The 19,916-nt window shown below is 42.6% G+C and overlaps 1 protein-coding gene across 12 annotated transcripts in view; it reads right to left on the bottom strand.

Moving 5' to 3' along the window:
- Positions 1 to 2,559: 2,559 nt before the first annotated feature.
- LYPD6 (LY6/PLAUR domain containing 6) overlaps positions 2,560 to 19,916 on the bottom strand; it is a 115,608-nt gene continuing 98,251 nt past the window's right edge. For 6 of the 12 annotated variants that reach the window (XM_084998661.1, XM_003133259.6, XM_084998660.1 and 3 more), the window contains 3 exons: positions 15,740 to 15,838; positions 8,009 to 8,139; positions 2,560 to 5,515 (listed from right to left, as the gene is read on the bottom strand). In XM_084998661.1, the coding sequence (XP_084854787.1) occupies positions 5,425 to 5,515; positions 8,009 to 8,139; positions 15,740 to 15,838 (321 nt within the window). In that variant the 3' untranslated portion in view covers positions 2,560 to 5,424. Of the gene's footprint in view, positions 5,516 to 7,984; positions 8,140 to 15,739; positions 15,839 to 19,916 lie in introns of all 12 variants that reach the window. The other 6 variants (XM_084998663.1, XM_013983919.3, XM_021074961.2 and 3 more) reach the window with 1 other exon arrangement.

Here is a 19,916-nt window from a genome sequence, read left to right on the forward strand (position 1 = left end):
GCAGTACCGTATGGACCACCAGCATAGCAAAGGGCAGAGAATAAATTGAGAGAGGGAAAACTTTAGCCAAGAAAGCAAGCTAGCCTGATGGAAACAGATCGTTTATTCTAACTTGAAAAATATTCAGTGGACATTATCATTTTCAGAATCATGGCCTAAACAAGTAGGATTATCTGTCTAAAGTAGAGGTAATCAGTTATTCAGAAATGGTTTTCTCAAGGTTTATGATACATCCAGTGTCAAAACCTGGCCTCCAATGGCACATTCAGGCCTGGAATTTAGGCCTCCACTGAAGTCCTCCTAAAGAAGTGAAAGAATCCTTTTGTCAAAGTGGGGAAAGGGCATGTGAAGAGCAATTCTGTTGTGTATGGGCAAAATGAAAAAATGCCACCAGAAATAGCCATGATGCAAAAGGAAGGGCTGAAAATATGTCATACTCTCAACACACCCATTCATCTCTGAGAATCCAAAATCGACTTACCCTCTAACCCCTATTCTCTCTATAGAAACAGACAGTTTGGCTCATAGGAGTCTGCCTCCAAAGCCTGAGCTTTCCCTACATCTGCCTTCTCCCTGGTATTCAAGGGGCAATGGCTACAGTCCAGCTTCACAGCTGCCCACCAGCTTGGCTTTGCCTCAAACCTAGCCTCTCCCAACAATAAAACAGGGCTGAGTGACCAACAAGGGGTCACATCACACAGTAGTGTGTGAAGACTAGTTGTTTGAGGACAGGTGTCATGCTTGAGGGGCTTTGCATCGAGGTGTCTGTGTGAGGAGGTGCAGAGGAGATCTCCGTGAGCTGAGAACACATTTGGACTCATTCGTGACTCACACAGCCTGGCTTGGCCTGAGTACATGTTAGAACTGGGCTTATCCCCACCTGTAAAGTCTTTCTAAACACTCGAAAGTGTGGGCCCACCCCTGACTTTAATATCATATTTAGTCAACTAATGACCCTGTGCATGCTTTGCCAGTGACCTAAAAACCAAGTGTATTGTGTAGAGACACACCTTCCTCCATTCAAGACAGCCCGAGACCAACATGGAATGTGCAATCAGACCTCCCGGGAACTCCCTGTCTTCAAAGTTGGGTAATTGAAAGAACTGAATGGTCTCTTAGGAGCATGAAAAGTCTGGGAGCAAAGCGTAGTTGGTATGTTTGGGCTGGGCTAGGGTTGAACATGTCGAGATCAGTTGACAGGAGTATCTAGTTCAACTAGCTGGCCCATCACCACCTCCATTTTCCAGGAAGGGAGGGTGAGGGCCTCTCTGTGGACCTGTCTTGGGAGCTCCAAGCCACCCAGGTGGACTACTAGGAATATGATTGCACTAGGGTCCTTGGTTGCCTTGCTCAGAAGTCCTACCCACTGAACAAATAGGGTAACCAAGTACTGCCTTGGACTCTCAGAAGAGGGACCCAACCTTTGGTACACAGGTGAACATCTGACTTAGTTGGGAAATGCTTTTTTTGAGCATGACCATGGACACTCCCACTTTAATATTTTCAGCCTCGTACTTGAGGCACTTTATTCCTGGTACTTACATGAAGGGAAAGATAAAGTGTAAAGAATAGGGCAAGGTTTGGAAAGCATGTAAATCTATGTTTTCAAAAGCATATTTTCTGTAAAAGCACAGTCTGCCTTCAGTGCTGTTTACATTAAACACACAGAGTGTTCACAGAGATTAGTTATTAGAGCTATCTTCATGTAAGTATGATACTTTAAGGAATACCAACCATATTACCAATCCAGAGCCTAATAGAAAATTCTCAACTTTGGGAAAAACATGTATTTCCCTGGAAATTTCAAAATAAAGGGTGAAAAAGAATAACCAGGAATCGCAAATGTGCTGGAGTGTTTCAAGGTTATTTTCCAGGTCTACCATTTTACTAAGAAAAATGCAATAAAGGAGTTCCCACTGTGGCACAGTGGGTTAAGAATCTGACGGCTGTGGAAGTAGGGGTTCCATCATCGGTGGTGCAGGTCACAGCTGGGGCTCAGATTCAATCCCTGTCCAGTAACTTCCATATGCTGTGGGTGCGACTGTAAAAAAAAATGCTGTAAATTCATTGCCTAAATGCAAATGACAGTTATGCTATTCAGGTGTTTGTTTCCTGTTTCAGAAGAAACCATCAAGGAAATTTTTTTTCTATTGTATCATCACCAACATAATTGACCCCCAGAATAGAAAAAGATTTGAAAAAAAGAGTTAATGGGATAGTATTTAAATATATAGATACACACACACACACACACACACTTTTTTATATTTCCTGATTCAACAACAAAAAAAATGTTCTAGGGAAACTGCAGATCTACTTGAAAGGTCTCGTAATCTTGCCTTCTTTGATTTTCTGCAGCACTTACTGTCTGTATGAATCATTTGGCATGGGTGAATTGTCTTGCGTCTTTTCATGCATGTATTTCTTGTCTATACACCTAAAAAGTGAGCTCCTGGAAGGAAGTTCACTGTAATGCTAAGCCCAGTCAATGCCTGTACAACACCTGGCTGCCTTAATCATTGATTGGCATGTGCATTTGCAGGGAGGAGCCTGGCGAGATACACTTAAAACCTTTATTCGTTGATTTACAAAATGTACAGTATTTACAAAATTTAGGCATTAATCCCATATTGACATGAATGCTGTGGGGAGTCTAAAAATAAATAAGGGGCACATAGGTTAATATACACATGTGGCTCTTTGCACTTCAAGCCGTCACCTACGGTAGGATTTAATGGAGGGTTTGATGTGGTAGAAAAGTCAGATGGATGACCAGTCCTGGGCCTTCCACATGAATGGCCAGTCCTTGGCTCCTTGAGGCTGGGGATGGTGAGAAAACGACTTTCTTTGAAGAGAATGAAATGCCAGCCATTCTGACAGGCATATGGGGCACACACAGCCACATCTGGGTCGAGTTTGCAGGTACCCTGTGGGTGGCGGATGAGTCCTCCCCGCTGTGGACCTGGTCCCTGCACACCAGCCAGGGAGGCTTTGGAGTGGTGCTTTCTCCAAGAACCAAGATTTGGACTTTCTGTCTTATTCTAATCACATGCAGTATTTAGAAAGTGTCCGTGGAGAGTGACCCATGCAGAAAAATGTAGTTGTGGGTATATACAACATCAAATTGTCATTGTCTTCTACCATCTTCAGATGTTGGACCAACCTGTCTCCTCTTTGACAACAAGAGGAATGAATGAGGAAGCCATGCCTCCACCCCCTCCCCCTAAAGAAAAAAACAAAACAAAACATCATCTGGGGACACACAAGTGACATCCTGTAGAAGCAGGGCTAGACAAACTCCACAAGATGGACAAGTGCTCATGATGCCTGGAATTTTTCGCACGGGTGGCAATTCCACATTCCCTTCCTCTTCAACCCCACCTCCCCCCATCTAACCTAAACTGGAAGGAAAGGCTTCATGTTGTCGAGCTTCTTAGAGCTCAGTACCTTCATGTGTACAGTGTAAATAGCAGTAACACTCCTTACAGGGTTCTTGCAGGGACCACACGACCCAAATCATGTAAAGTGCTTAGCGTAGTGTCTGGCACATAAGACGTGCTTAATAAATGTCTTGCTTTCTCCCCCTCTACTTCCCCCACCCCAAGGGTAAGCAACATATGGCTAAGCCTACCCAACTCTGAATTAAGGCCATTTGATGCAATGCAGAGTCACTGCTGTCAGTTCATGTTTGGTCCCTGAGAGGGGCTCATTTTCTGACCCCGAGACCTTTTCCTGTGCTGGTGGTCATATGGACCATGACAAAACTGTCCTCCTGACCAGCAAAGACTGCACCAAAGTTCATGCAAATGTGCCCCCTAACCCTGCAGAGAAACTAGTGATGTCACCCCAGCCCCAAATACTTCTGGGACAACACCACTGAGGAGACCATGAGCAAAATCCTTGAGGCCAACATATTACTTACTCTTGCTCACAACGTTAACTTTTTTTCAACACTGGTGCAAGTATTATAGATAACGTTCCATAAACATATATTACACGCTCTACCACTGTTGAAAAATATGTATTCTAATTTGATCGTTTGCTCAGAATAAAGAATCTTTTCAATATATTTTAGTTTATAGTTATGCCATACAAAAATAAATATTGTATAAATGATTTATAAGGAAGAAGAAAAATGTGTAACTTGAGGTGCCAAATATATAGGAAGGATGGTGAAAGTTTTACCATATATTTCAAAAGTGATCATCTAAAAGAAATAAAAACTTCTCACTGGGTCTCTCTACTAGTCTCATCATCACCCCACTGTTCCACCTACTGCTCATTCTGGATATTAGGTCTTCTTTCCTTATCAATCTTGACATAACGTAATACAGAACCTTCTCCCTGAAGTCGTTGGGGACTTGGAAGAGGAAGAATGGGGAGGGCCCTTTGGCAGCATAAATTGCAGATGAAAGATTTGGTGGAGACACTTACTGGGTCCTCACAACAAACTAGGATCAACTCCACACATCTTCCTTTTGTCTTGAAATCCTCTCTCTGTCTCTATTAGCTACGCCTGAATAGTACCCCGTGATTGGAGGAAATAACCCCACTCTGCTTTCAGACTCTTTGGTCACCTATTGGTCCAGGTATAATCCAGGATTTCATGGAGCACAATTACGCGCCAAATCAAGGCCAATTTTGCCAATTACACGAAGGGATAAACGGCCACCTTATGGATGCTATTTCCATTAAGTTGGGAAAATTTTCTCCAGCCGTCCCTCCTCCCATACAATAAACTTTTATGATTGCCTACTTTATGTTTCACACAAGAGGAGGGAATGTGGTTCCCATCACTGCGAGAAGATGAGGACAATTAAATTGGACAAACTGCTTGCCATTTTTCTAAGGACTCGATCAGAAGCTCCAGGTAGAGTCCACTCATTTGGGAATCAAAGTTTTAAAACTCTAAAGCTATAAATGAATTCATGATTGGACCTAACCCAGTGGTCCCATACCTTTCTCCTGAAGAACAGAGATCTATATGTGTCCACATACCATCTAGTCTGACATCCCCGAGAGTCTCAGAGCCTCCCGTGGCTTGTGCATGTATTCTAAATTAGAGCCCTACATCTTAGCAAATGCAGAACTATTTCTTGGAGGAAAGACAAAGGTTTATGGAGAACTCAGGGGCTGTGCTGGAGGCAGGCTGCTTTGATGAGGTCTTGGACTTGAAATGACTACATGGAAGCAATGTTTGTTCCTCACGGTAAGTGGAAGTGCTTGGCTATGAAGACGTGAGTGCTATGGTTTTACATGTGTAACTACGGTCAGGCCAATGACTCATGCATGACCAGGGACCATGGAAATCCTGGTGGACGCCACTACCCATGGTGCCTGTGAGCAACTATAATGTGAGTCCCAACCACACCCACAAGCAGGACACTATCACTGACATGCAGTGTGGGTGCCCGTTTGTCTGATTTATGGGTGATGTTGTGGCAAATGTGGCTTCAGTTTCATTCCGGGGGAGTGGCAAATTACAGATATTTCCTTCACAACAGGAAGTGCAGACCTGAAAGAAAGGAAAAGAAAAAAGGGTGATGAGAAGCTGGCAGGCCTGGGAAGGAGAGGGAGATCCCCCCCCCCTTTTTTTTTTTTTTTGCTTTTTAGGGCTGCACCTGTGGCATGTGGAGGTTCCCAGGCTAGGGGTCAAATCAGAGCTGTAGCCACTGGCCTATGCCACAGCCACTGAGCAAGGCCAGGGATGGAACCCACAACCTCATGGTTTCTAGCTGGATTTGTTTCCATTGCGCCATGATAGGAACTCCTGAGACAGGGATTTCTGAAGGCACTGTCTCCCTCAGAGCCAGACTCATATGAAAATTACCTGTCCTACAAAGGACACACCAGCTCTGCATTTAAGGGGATGGGATGAATTTCACCTGGAAGCAATTAAAGCCCCCTGTCTAGACTAAACTTCTAGGGATGTGGGTTCTGTTTTGGACATCCTACCCTGTGGTTATTACAGTTTTACAGTCTTCCTAGCTCTCACCTCTTCCATCTGTGAAATGGGAATTGTAATACTTACCTTTCCCAGGGAGGATCTCATGGTACACTTTCATTTGCCAAGTTTTCACAGCGAAAGTGAAGTGTTTACAACCTGGCTAATTTACATTTAAATATTTACTTTCATTAGAACTGTCTGCATAATTATTTCCATTCCCATGGATGAGCTACAGTTTGAAGGGTTTCCATTTATGCAATTACTCCTGCTTTATACTGCTTCCCTCATGCTTCAAAAGAAAAAAAGTAAACCCAAAGGATTATTAACAGAAATTATTTTAGGCCATGGCTACACAAAGTACAGTAGCCGCAGCATCAGCTGGGAACTGAGTAGAAATGCAGAATCTCTAGGGTTTCCTGGTGGCCTAGGAGTTAAGGATCTGGTATTGTCACTGCTATGGCTTGGGTCACTGCTGGAGCTTGGGTTTGATCCTTGGCCTGGGAACTTCCACATGCTAAGGGCACAGCTTAAAAAAAAAAAAAAAAAAAAAAAAAAAGAATCTCAAAACTCATTCCAAATTTAGCAAATTAGAAGCTGCATTTTAACAAGATCCCCAAGTGATTCATAAGCACAGTAATGTTTGGAAAAACTCTGTGATGCTTAATATCCTATGCAGTCATTATCTTGCAGAGATCTGAGTATGGTCACAGTCAATATGGGCTAGGAAGATATTATATGTTGAGGAGAGAAACTAGGGGTCAGAAGTGAGTTTGGATTCTGTCTCTTTATTTAGTAGTAGCTGTATCACCTGAGCACATGACTTCACTTCTCTGATCTCTAGCTTCCTCCTTTGTAAAACAGCCATCCTTATGCCTAAGAGTCAAGCCAAGCTTGGGGGGGAGGGGCAGAGGTCAAGTTTAAAACCCTTGGGTTTACCTTTCACATTTCAATTATTATGTATGATAATTATTTCTCAAACTGGAAACATTAATTTAGTGTATTTGACAAATTGCTTGAAAAGTGGGTGTCTTCTTAAGAGAAGGAAGCCCCCATGAACCGTGAGAGTAGGAGGTGCCCCCAACCACCAGGAATGTAGGTTGATGGGGAGAAGTGGGCAGACTCCAAATAAAGGTCAAAGGCTGATACAGAAGATCATGCATATAGCCTGCCCGGAACGACTGGCGGAAGAGTCGGGGCATTCCCCGTTCCAACTGTGAGTCAGGCTGCCTTGCTCTGAGTCTTTATATTCTCCTTCAAGGCTGCCTTCCAAGTTTGTTTTACAATGAGTACTTCTGTCCAGGTGCCAGATGAAGTTTAAGAGAAGCAAACCCACAAGGAGATGGTTCCCTTCTCATACGCTCAAATGACTCAGGAGCCAGTGAATACCTTCCCCAAATCAGCATCCCAACAAAGACACAAGCCCCACTTTACAAAAAGTTATCAGAGTTCCTATTGTGGCTCAGAAGGTTAAGAAACCGAGTATCCATAAAGATGTAGGTTCGATCCCCGGCCACGTTCAGTGGGTTAAGGATCTGGCATTGCTGCAAGCAGATGCAGCTCGGATCCCAAGATGCTGTGGCTGTGGTGTAGGCCAGCAGCTGCAGCTCCAATTTGACCCATAGCCTGGGAACTTCCATATGCCTCAAAAAGACAAAAACAAATGCCAAAAAGTTATTAAAGCTAAATTGCCTTGGCTGTCCTCAGCTTAATGAACTGTTAGTACACTTGCAATGCCCTACGATGAGCGCATAACCAGTCCCTTGCTCCTTTTCTTTCTGGTAGCTTTAGTACTTTCTTCTACATGAAGAAAGGGCTTACAATAATTTTCAGTAGACTCTTCGTGCTGTGTTTCCATAATTTATACCAGTAGCCTATGCCCCATTACAAGTTTTTACTCTTTTAACACAAACAGGAAAGGAAGCACCTTTTCACAATGGCATAAAGACAGTCAAAAGCAGCCTACAGGGGTGGGGGAGCAGTAAAAATTTGCTCATGAGCACTGGTCGGGTCTGGAAAGGAAGGCTGTCTATGCTGTACCGTCACTTGCTTTGTTGCCCAGACCTTGTGGCCTTCATGCTCGGAGTCCCTGCAGCCAGTGGACAAGCAGTCTTCCAGTGGAACGCAGCGCTTGGTGACAGAGATGCTGTTTCCTGTGACTTCCATTGTGTGCTGAGTGTAGCAGTATCTAGTCTCTGTCAACAGAGAACATATATTTTAATTGCGATGGGAAATGTTGGCCCAATCTGCCTGAATAGGAGTGTCAACACTACGATCTAACAGCAGAGGGAATATATGCCGTGTTACGTTTGTACCGGATCCCAAAGATCTTCTCGGCGAGACCCACTTCATGGGGGTAGAAAGGAGACCTTCTGAAGGATACTGGTCTCTCTGCCCACAGAATCTCCATAAACCAAGACTCGATGCTATCACTCTTTGCCTTCCAACGAATTCTGCCACAATATTGATTTTCACTTTTTGGAGCGGGGAGAAGTTTGGAGTGATGATTTAGGATGTGAGAGTCATAGAAATTTTTAGGAAGATGAAGGGGTGAAAAAGTTCAAAGAACAGGAGGTTAAAAGAAAAAAATTCAGGCAGGTAACAAAAATCTTCGAGGAGAGAAAAGAGTATAGCAGAGACTCTGTGTGTGTGTGCGTGCGTGTGCGTGTGCGTGTGTGTGTCTCCATGCAAGCCCCTACACCTGCTTGGGAAACAGCTATTTCTGAGTAAGACAGAATGATTAAAAATAGATTCATTGTATCTGGAGAAGATGACTTTATCCAGAAGAAAGAACTTCTTGCCTATGAGCATAGCTGGATCCTACAATTCATGACAGGAGAAAACTAACCCAACCACCGGAAGTGAGAGGCATATTTTCTTCCTAACAAGGTTTTGGTATCTTTCCAAAAAGGCAAATGAAAACCATGAAGTCAGTGTCTAGAGTCCCTCTAAGTCTTTGGCGTCTGAAAACTTGAGATTTCTTCCAAAACTCTACGGAGAATTTTTTTTTACTTGCAATTTAAAGACTAAAGAAAAATGACTTTGTCAATGTAATTCTTTAAGGCCTCCAGGCAGTGCTCAGCTTTCTAAGCCTGGGATTTAAGAGAATGTTTCTGCTTCACTTTCAGACGGAAAAAAAAAAAAAAAAAAAAAAGGATAATTCTTAAGAAATGTCACCGAGCTGTTTTTCATCCATATCTTGGCCCCAACTTTGCATGCTTTATACATTTTGGATATTTAGTGGCTAATATGGAATTATGACCTTCTCTGATATTATTTATCAGGCAATCAAAATTCCCCTCACCCAAGTACTAACATCAAGAGAAGAAAGCACAGGAATTTTAGGCCTTGAGAATGAGCTAATACAGACCACCTTGACCCAGCTTGGGAGACACGAAAATTCAGGGGTTTTACTCTTCTTCCCAGATTCCTCCACCTGACAGGAGCCTGAGAGGCCTGATTGACTCTTGCTAAAGGCGAAGACTTGCCCAAGAACGATGTGTGCACCCTGTGTCAGTGCCATCCCCTAAATGTTGCTCCTACACCGCACCTAAGTAGAATTTCATTATTTGGGGTCAGATCAGCGCTGTCCCTGGCCTGCTCGGGATCCTAGGGAACTCTTTGGAGTTGGGTAAGAAAGGTCACCCTATGAACTCACAAGAAAACGTGAAAGTCTTGCAGCTGGCAATAATTCCCCCAAAGCTCTAAAATGTTTTAAATGTGGAGAGAATGTTCTTCTGATGAAGAGGAGGTAGCATGCTTTTTTATTGATTGTTTAAGCCTTTAGCAGGATTTAACAAATGGAGGCCAGTGCCCAGAGAGGCTTATCACGTCTTCCAAAGAGGACTGGTTTCCTTGTTTAGTATCAGACTTGGATGTTTATGGCCTTGTTAGGGACACTTTTCTCACCCCCACCCCAACTTCAGATGTTCAAGAAAGCAATAAAAACAGGAATGTTCTTATCTCCTGTCTCCTCTTCCCGCAGACAACCAGGAGCAGCTGCCAGAAGTTTTATTGCTCCAAATGTAAATCTGAGCAGATAAGATCATACATTTATGGAATAAGTAAATCATTACATGGCTTCAGTTTTGGAAATTAGGTTTGCCCCTCAAGTATGGAATTATTTTAAGTAAAACTTAAAATAACTATTGCTGAACTTTATATAACTACTTTTGTTCATATGTTTAGGTCCATATCAAACTTTCTTTTATTATTTGGAAGCTTATTCCATTGAATGAAAGTAGAGACAACAACTGAAGAATCTTCTTTTTTCTTTTTTTTTTTTTCCAGGAAACTACACCAAAGCCCAGTATCTAATAAGCCAATTCTTGCCATATTGGGGGGAGAAGGACAATCAGTAATGAAGCTGAATAAGAATATTTCTTACCCTTCACCAAGTCCATTCCATAAAACAAAGATAGAGTTGAGAACATCTCATTACTTCCAGCAGTGGATACCTCAGATCTGAAGCATCAATCCCTTGAATGTACTCATTCTTACCTCACAAAAACTCTAGGTGAGTTATGAAATGTAATGTCAAAAAAGGTTCTGTGGTTAAATAAGTTTTGGAAATGCTCAATAAAGTTGAACAGGTTTCTTTAGTGCATAACTTAGGAGCCTTGAATTTGCATTGTGATCTCCAAGGGGGGCGGGGGCAAGCAGGCAGAATTTCCTGAGTAGAACTAGGTGAACCACATGTGGCTTATCACTGGACAGTGGAATTGATTAAAAAAAAAAAAAAAAAAAACTGAGTTTCAGCCACAGAGTCTTGCTCTCTGAACATTTTGAATAATTCTTGGGTTGGTAATGAGGTTATATGAGAATCCAGCCTGCTGATAACTTCACACTAAAAGGATTTCAAAGACTTTTATCTAAAAGATAAAAGATAGATTTGAATTTCTACCAGGTTAGTTTCAGCCTCTAAATCTCATATTCTGCAACTGCATGGAATTCCCAGAGGCTGTGAAACAAAAGTCTTCTACAGGGAGACTCACAGGAATTCGACTAAAATCTCAACTGGGTAAGAGAGCTGAGTCAACTATTGGAAAACACAAAATATAATTTTAATGAACTTCACACACACAGAAATTCCAAACCCTAGTTCTAATAGGCTACACCCTATGTGTCCAATTGCCTAAAAGAGAGAGAAAAAAAAAAATCCACTCTTATGTGAGCAAATGAAAAGTTTGTCTGTTTCAGCCTGGAGTTGGTCTGAAAATAGTTGACAATAAAGAAATCTTCAGGGAGTTCCCGTGGTGGCACAGTGGTTAACGAATCCGACTAGGAACCATGAGGTTGCGGGTTCGGTCCCTGGCCTTGCTCAGGGGTTTAAGGATCCAGCGTTGCCGTGAGCTGTGGTGTAGATCGCAGACAAGGCTCGGATCCCGAGTTGCTGTGGCTCTGGTGTAGCCTGGCAGCTACAGATTGGATTGGACCCCTAGCCTGGGAACCTCCATATACCGTGGGAGCGGCCCTAGAAAAAGGCAAAAAGACAAAAAAAAAGAAATCTTCACTGGAGTTCCCACTGGGGCTCATTGTGTTAAGAAACCTGACATAGTCTCCATGAGGATGTGGGTTGGCTCCCTGGTCTCGCTCAGTGGGTTAAGGATCTGGTGTTGCCATGCGCTGTGGTATAGGTCACAGACTCAGCTCAGATCTGGCATTGCTGTGACTGTGGCCTAGGACAATGGCTATAGCTCCAATTCAACCCCTACTCTGGGAATCTCCCAATGCCACCGGCACGGCCCTATAAAGAAAAAAAAAGTCTTTCCTGAAGAGCTATAACCCAGTTGTGGGGCTTGTCTCCAGTTGAGCTGGGGATCACATTTATATTCCTTACTTAAACCAGATAACAGATATAGAAAGTGCCACCAAGGGAACATGCCCAGATTTCCTTTACTTTCACAAAAAAAACACTGAGCGGCATTGAAGCTGGAACCAAAAGGATATGTGTCCTTCTACCTCTAGATTGCTCTTGGCCTGACTTTATATCAGCAATAATTTCCAGTGAAGATTCTGCCTTCAAGGGAGGCATCTGCACTTCATAATTAAGAAGGAACATAAAATCCTTGGCGGCTTAGGTATCCTCCACAGAACAAGCCTTTAAAAATACCCTGCACTGTTTTTGACTTGACATTTAATTCCACCGACGCTTAATAAACACTTACACCATCCCTGTCTCAAGGAGCTCTTAATCTCGCAGCACAGAGAAAAGCACAGGCAAAACCACATAGATCTGAGCACGGGACGTTCAACTTTTGTTTGCCTTCACCAATTCCTTCAACTGGTCTCTCGTAGAACAGGATTTCAAGAGCCTTTCCCATTCCGGTTCACAGAGTCAAGAAAATTGCGTAGATTTATAATGAGCAGTTGATGAAATTAAGGTTATTGCAAAGGAAGTGCTCAGGGACCAAAGACCAAATGGAAGCTGAGATGGTGAAGTGACAACAGTCCATTATGGAGGGTGTCTTAAATTCTCATTTCTCGGGAGGGAGGGTTACAGAGTGTGAATCTGTAAGTGCCAAGTGCCACAGGCAATAACATGGAATAGAGGAGAAAGTACTTACATGACACCCATTTTGAAAGTCAGAGTGACAGGAAATTTGAAATTCAGCCAATCTCCCAAGCAATTTGGGATGCAAGCTTATTCCATAGAGATACAATAAATATTTAAATGAAGTGCTTTTTTTCACTTTCAACCAGTCATTTTCATATCATCTGATCATTAAAACCCTGTTGAATATACCACAGAATCAACCAACAGAACACCAGGAATGTCCCAGAAAGCCAGGGTGTCTTTCCAAAGTAGCTCCTGAGTTGCCCTTAGCAAGCCTTTTGGCAGTCCTATAGCTGCTTCACACAAATTAATAATAAACAGAAGAAACAAATGCAGGCTTAGTCAGTAGTGTTCAGTAGACACATTTTATATTTTAGTCTAATAATAATGGCATTATTTTCACTGTTAGAAAAATCTAACAGTGGAGAAAAGGTAGTTGGCTCATGGGAAACAAGACTAGACAAGAAGGAACTACCTTTTCTCAGGTTACAGCTCTAGCCCTCACTCCTTAGCAGACGTTCAAGGCCCCACAAAATAGCCTGGCTCCCCTACTCTGCTTTTACTGTGCCCCAGTATGTTCTGCTGCGCCCAGTTCAGGTCTCTCCCGTCCCCGAGCCCACCTGGGCACGCACCACCCCTCTACTCTGAGTGACTTCCCGGAAGACGCCCTCTTCGCTCTCCCACCCCGCAGCTCACCTGCAGGGCTGCTGCCACCTCCCCAGCCCCTGATGCTGTCACTCTGTCACTGGCCACCTCCGCCCCCCAAAGAGCAATTCTTCCCTTAAACCAGCGAATGCCATGTTTCCTTTGGCCCTGGCCTTTGTCTTGCTATTTTTGACATTTGATATGTTCGGATCTTATCTCCCTGGCTAAACTGTGGGCTCCTTGAAAGAAGAAACCAGATTCCTATCTTTCACCCGCATCATCCCCCTACAGGCCTGGCCTGGTGGTTCTCAAGGTGTCACTTTCCATTTCTTCCTATAATTTTTCAGGACACAAAACTAAAAGAGAGAAAGGGAGGGGAGAGGAGAAATGGTGGAAAGACCTGTGATACTTCTAGGTATCTGTCCTTTAGACGGATGGATTTTAACCTCAAAACAAAGCATCAAGACCTCTTTTCTGGAGAGGAATTCAGGCAGAGAGCTGTGGGTCCCTGCTTTCCTTCTGTGACAGGGATGTACCTGTACAGCTTCATACTTGGACTGACTGGGCCTCTGTGAAATACAGCCCAAAGACCAGAGAAGAGCACTTCACTGTCCCTCCTTTTCTGCTGCATCATCTGTGCCAGCACAATATTGAGAGAAGTGCAGTCGCATTATCTGAACAGTAGCTCTGACCAGTCACAAGTTTCAAAAGCTCATCTGCCAGCTTCGTCCCAGCAGGAACCAACCTAAAGGTTACTGGCTACCCAAGCAAATCATCCTGGTTTTGTTCAGAGTCACTATTTACAGCGGTTCTTAAATTCTGCTGCATATTCAAACCACCCGGTGAGCTTTTAAAAATCCAAGGGCCAGGGGACACTCATACTGTTTAAATACGAATCTCTGGGAATGGACTGAGGCATCCGTGTTTTCCCCTATGATTTGAATGTGCCACCAAATTTGAGAAGCAATGATCTAAAGAGGTCCATCAGCAACCCACCCAAATGTTGACTGGGGATGTTAGAAAACACTGCAGGTTCCGGGCTGAGTGTGTGACCGTGGAAGGCAATGCATTCAGGACTTCTCTGATTACCTGGGTGGCTGGACACCTAGCTTGTGATTAAGCCAATCTTCAGTGTCTCCATGCTTTTCTACTCCCTGCGGTCTTAGGGGCCCTCACTAGCATGTCTACCTCAAAGTAAACAAGAAGAACCTAGAGATGACAACACTCCATTTTGCTTTCTATGAGTGGGGAGGGGAGCTCCCTGTGGTCCTTACCCCTTACTGCTCATTAGAGTCACCTGGGATATTTACACAACTGAGGCAGAGAATGAATCTCAGAGAGGGGGCTCAACAGATGTATAGCTGTAGTTCCTAACACCTGGCTTCTGGAAGGCAGCATCTGGATTGCTGCGGAATGCTTTAGAAAATGGGCCCAACCCAGGTCTACTGAATCAGAAACTAGGAAGGTGGGGGAGGATGCAGAGATGGGGGCAAAAATCTGCATTTCACTAAGCCCCCCAGGGAATGGTGCTCATGCTAAAGTGTGAGAACCACTGGTTGAAGCAAAATACAGGTCTCCATGATTTGAAAAGGCCCACAGGTATTTCTCCTGGGCAGTCCGGGTCTCCACTCAAGCTCATGGGTTAAATAAATAGTACTGGCTTAGATGGCTGACACCTGTCCTTCATGGCAGTTTCCATGCTCTCCTGATGTCCAAGCCTCCAGAGAAAACAGAGTGTCATCCACAGGGGTGAATATAAGAGCTCTTGCATTATGTTGAAAAGTAACAGATTTGGTGTTAATGTGTTCAGTCATTTTAACCACTGAATTAGATCAGCAGTGAGGCCCATCTAACTTCTCGCTCAAGCATTTGTCAATAAAATATCCCAATCTCATCATCTCCCCATCAAATGAATCGACTTTCCTTCCAACATAAAACAGCCAATTAACAGTGACTTCATATCCAAATATAACCACCTTTTTTATTCAAGAGGATAAAAGAGAACTGAGTGTGAAGATGAAGCATCTACTTCATCTTGAAATGGGCCTTTGACTCAAAATTTCATGCTCTGATTGGGCATCCACCTCGCCCTTCAAAGAGAACTTAACAGTTTAAAAAGCACAGGGTTTTTATTTGTGCAATGATGACATTGAGAATTCCAGCTTTCATGCAGTCTCAGGATAGGACCCTCCGGCAAGATATGTAATAAATGGGGCCTTTATATGAACAGCAATTCATATTTTCACTTAAAGGAAGTTACTATGCAATGACTAATGCTTCAAAGAGTGGATTACAGGCTGGTTGCTCTTTTCTTATCCTGCATTTGGCAGGCCTGGGGGTGGGAAGGATCACTCACCTCGTCTGGAGCTCCCACGATGCTTCATAAGAAAGGGGGTGAGCCTATGGATCACTTTATGTCTCTGACAGTGTCTGATGATATGTTACTGATGTGACATAAAAGATCTACTAATAGCCTTAGACAAGAGACGTGGCTGAGATTGCAAGCCTGCATCTCTCTACACACGCATTGAGGTCAGTAGGCTGTTCACTTGTGGACAGCTCTGGGGAGCCCAGTATGTCCATGGAGAGTTTACCTCGAGGACAGTAGATATCTGGTGCCCATCGGTTGCACTCATAATTGTCTGCTGCCTTTTCGCAGGTGAAACACTTAAATCCACCAGGATATGGTGTGGCTGCCAAAAAAAAGGATCAAGAAAAAAGATTAATTTCTGAAGTTGAGCACAGTATCCTGGGTAGCGAAGTTAGACTATGTTCATTTTTTTCAAAAGGATTCTCAAAATAGCCCAGTAGTTTCTTAAAAAAACTAAACATCCAACTATCATATGACGCAGCAATTGCATACTTGGACATTTATCCCTGAGAAATGAAAACTTGCCTTCACACAAATCTCTGTACACAAATGTTCACAGCAACTTTATGTGTAACAGCCAAAAACTGGAAACAACCCAGATGTCCTTCAATGGGTAAAGGTTAAACAAACTGTGGTATATCCATACCATGGAACACATCAGCAAGGAAAATGAATTATTCATACATTCAACAATTTGGATGAATTTCCAGGAAATGATGCTGAGTGAAAAAAGTCAATCCTTAAAGGTTATATACAGTACGAGTCCGTTTATGTAACATTTTTTAACTTTTTATTTATTTTATTTTCGTCTTTTTAGGGCTTCACTCACGGCATGTGGAAGTTCCTGGGGAAGGGTCCAATTGGAGTTGTAGCTGCCAGTCTACCACAGCCACAGCAACATCAGATCCGAGCCAAGTATGCAACCTACACCACAGCTCATGGCAATGCCGGATCCTTAACCCACTGAACGAGGCCAGGGATTGACCCCAAGTCCTCATGGAACTAGTGGGGTTCGTCACCTCTAAGCCACAACGGAACTCCTAACATTCTTTAAATGAGAAGACTTTAGAAGTGGAGGAAAGGTTAGTGGTTGCCAGGTGTTGGGAATGACAGTCGTAGAGGGCAAAGTCAGAGGAATGTGGGTGTGAGGCCAACAGGAGGAATCCTTGTCCTACTGAAAATGCTTAGTGTCTAGACTTGTGATAGTGGATACACAAACCTCCATGGAATAAAATTATGTAGCACTAAATACACAACATACAAAGGAAGACAAGTAAAAGATGGAAGTCTAAATAAGACCAGTAGAATAATATATCAGCATCAATAACCTGGTTGTGATATTATCCTACAGTTTTTTAAAATGGTACCACGGGGGGAAACTGGGAAGTGTATATGGAATCTCTACATTTTTCCTTACAAATGCCAATAAATCTATAATAATCTCAATGAAAATGTCAACTGAAAAAAGGCACTCAGGATTTTCTATGATTTATTTCTATGCATTAATTTATGTAGACCTATCAACATATACATGTAAATATTAGGCTCAATCATTAACAATTTCTTGATGTTTAATCATTTCTTACCTACAAAATTGCTTTCATTTAGTCTGATATTTTTATTTGGTTGGACCTGACGCAGTTAAGAACCCCAGGTAAGTATCAGCTAAGAGAAGATAAAATAATTCATTGCTAAAATACGTGCTCCCTGTGCAGAAGGGACCTTCCTTAGGGGCCTCAGTTCAATGTCACAGGGCAGTGTGCAGAGGGCACGGGGGGATGTGGCTGCTCTATATTCCAGGAGGTTCCTCCTATCCACCCCCTCCACTTCCCACCCCTGAGCTGCCCCTTTCTGCCTTCTAAAGGGACAGGCCTCCAGGCACATGCACTCTTTGCCTGCCTTTGTGCCTGGTGGGGCTGTGTCAATGAGAGTCATACTCTGGAGAGTGCCTGGCACTCCAGAGTGTCCTTGGCATCAAAGACGAGGCCACAAGCAATGTCAGGCCAGGGCGTCTCTGCCTTTTTCACGGATGTACTTTCACTTGCTGCATAGGGTTTTGTCTTTTACACACAGAACCTGTGTGTGTGTGTGTGTGTGTGTGTGTTAATTTGTAAAGCTACCTGTCCTCTTTGAAAGCTACAAACACTTCATCTGCAGGAGCCAACTGTTCTCCCTCGCAGATGGCTGAGCCTGCATGTCCCACTGGCGGAAATAATCATCTCAGGGTAAATTGCTTGGCCCACATGGAACCAATTAAGTATCTTATCAAAAATAAATGAAGGAGGAGGCAGCAGCTTAAGGCCAGAATTATGAGCCAGATATAACTTTGCTTTTCACCTTGCCTAGAAGAGCTGCCCATCCTTGCTCTTGCTTGCAATATTTCACAGACCTGACTGACAATATCCAACAACTTTAACGTGGTCAGAAGTCGTAAACTGTCTAAAAAAGACAGGTAGCTGGCACTTTGAACGGGCCCATTGGAGAGTTCTATGTTCCTCTGAGTGGCTGGTGACCTAAGTTCATAAACAGAACGAGGCTGAGTGCATGGATCATCTGAAACTGAGGAATGGAAGGCAGTTGAGACATAGCCATCTAGCCGCTGCATTCCCGACGAGGAAATTTCACACTGGTTAAACATGTTCTCCCTATCATGTAACTATAATAAAACAGAAATCAACTGTTTTGCAAAACTACACACAGATTTTTTTTATATCTTCACATCCCACCAGTGGGTTACATTCAAGTTAAGATGCTAGTTTAGGTAACTACATGCCTGAAGAATTTAAAATAAATAGGTTTGGAGTTCCTGCCATGAAGCAGTGGGTTAAGAATCCAACTACAGCGGCTCAGGTCACTGCAGAGGCGCAGGCTCAATCCCCATCCCAGCAGAGTGGGTTAAAGGATCTGGAGTTGCTGCAGCTGTGGACCAGATTCAATCCCTGGCCCAGGAACTTCCGTGTGCCACAGGTGCAGCCATTAAATAAATCAATCAGTTAATTAAATTTAACTAAAATAAAATAAAATAAAATGGTTCTCATATTCCAAAGGCCCAATGTCCACTTTTCTTATGGACATTTTCATTAAATTATTTGTATAAATACCATTGTGAAAAACCATATAGAATATTTTGGGAAATTTTCCTGATTGGATACATTAAAAATAGTTTCACTATCTGCTTTAAAATATTTAATATATAAATGAGTGTAAAAGAGAACTTTAAAATAGTCTGTGAGATTTGAAGTAGACTTATTAAAGCAGGGGTTTCCAAAAAAGATGTAAATGATTTGTCAAAGGATGGCATTTCTCAAAAAATGATCATATTCACCGAGGTTTATAACTGCAAGCTAACCATAATACTTCAGCTTGCATGATTAATTCACTAGAGGATCCAATTTTATCTGTCTGTCACTGCAGCCAGTAAAACTTTTAGCTGGAATGTTGGATTAGTTATTCCTGGAAACTTTCCCATCAAAGAGATAAATTAAGAACTTTGAATGAGGATTGATGATCCAGCCGTTCCAAGAATAAACTTATTGAGAACCTAGCACTAATAAGTTGTAGTGTTCCCAAATCTGGATTAATAGACTCTTCAAAATCATCTTTTGTAAGACGAGTGACATATTAAATTAAAAACTGCCATTTCTGACACAAGTAGGCCTGGACTTTGAAATTAAAGTACATCAAAATTTAAACAAGAGTATGAGCTAAAACACTACAGTGGCAAAATAAAGCTCTGTTTAAAATCATTTATCTCTGAATGTATTTATCAGCATGGATCATTGACAATTAACCAAATGATCTCGTTTTTGGTGAGTTTTATTTTTGAAGTCGACAACTTCATATCCTATCTGTGTGCATTCTCAAGACCGACAGTCCAATACGTGCTTATAAGAATCTGTATTTATGTCTTGGCAGGTAGTACTGATCAGTGAATAAGCAAACCCTTTTCAGTGACAAATCTCTGAAAAAAGACTCAGCTTGAAGTCAATAATTATAGCACAATACCATGTAATGGCTTAATTCTCCCCTCTGGAAATATTTAGCCAAAAAAACAGGCTCACAGATGAACAACTATCTTCAGCAGCTTGCTAACTGATACTGCATCTGATAAAGTTTTTTCAAAAGGATGGAAAGAGGTTCCTAAGAGATGTGCTATTTTCTTCTTTGTTACTTCAAAGCATTATAGAGCAAGTAGGGTTTCAAATCGTGGCCCCAGCTGTGAATGAATCTAATTTGGCTCTTGATCACAGAGTTAATATGCTGAGTACTTTGTATTTCAGGGCATGAGTCCTTGGTCCCTCAAGAGAAGGTGATTGTAAAGAAAAAAAGAAACTCCAAAGTGCCTAGTTACTTCCTGTAATATAATCTGTCCATTAACTCTCCTGGTCAGCCCTAGTTCA

Source organism: Sus scrofa, chromosome 15 (assembly GCF_054392235.1).
Source record: "Sus scrofa isolate SSC_HxYL_T2T_F1_AM1 chromosome 15, Sscrofa_HxYL_maternal_Yorkshire_Landrace_v2.0, whole genome shotgun sequence".
Classification (NCBI taxonomy): Eukaryota; Metazoa; Chordata; class Mammalia; order Artiodactyla; family Suidae; genus Sus; species Sus scrofa.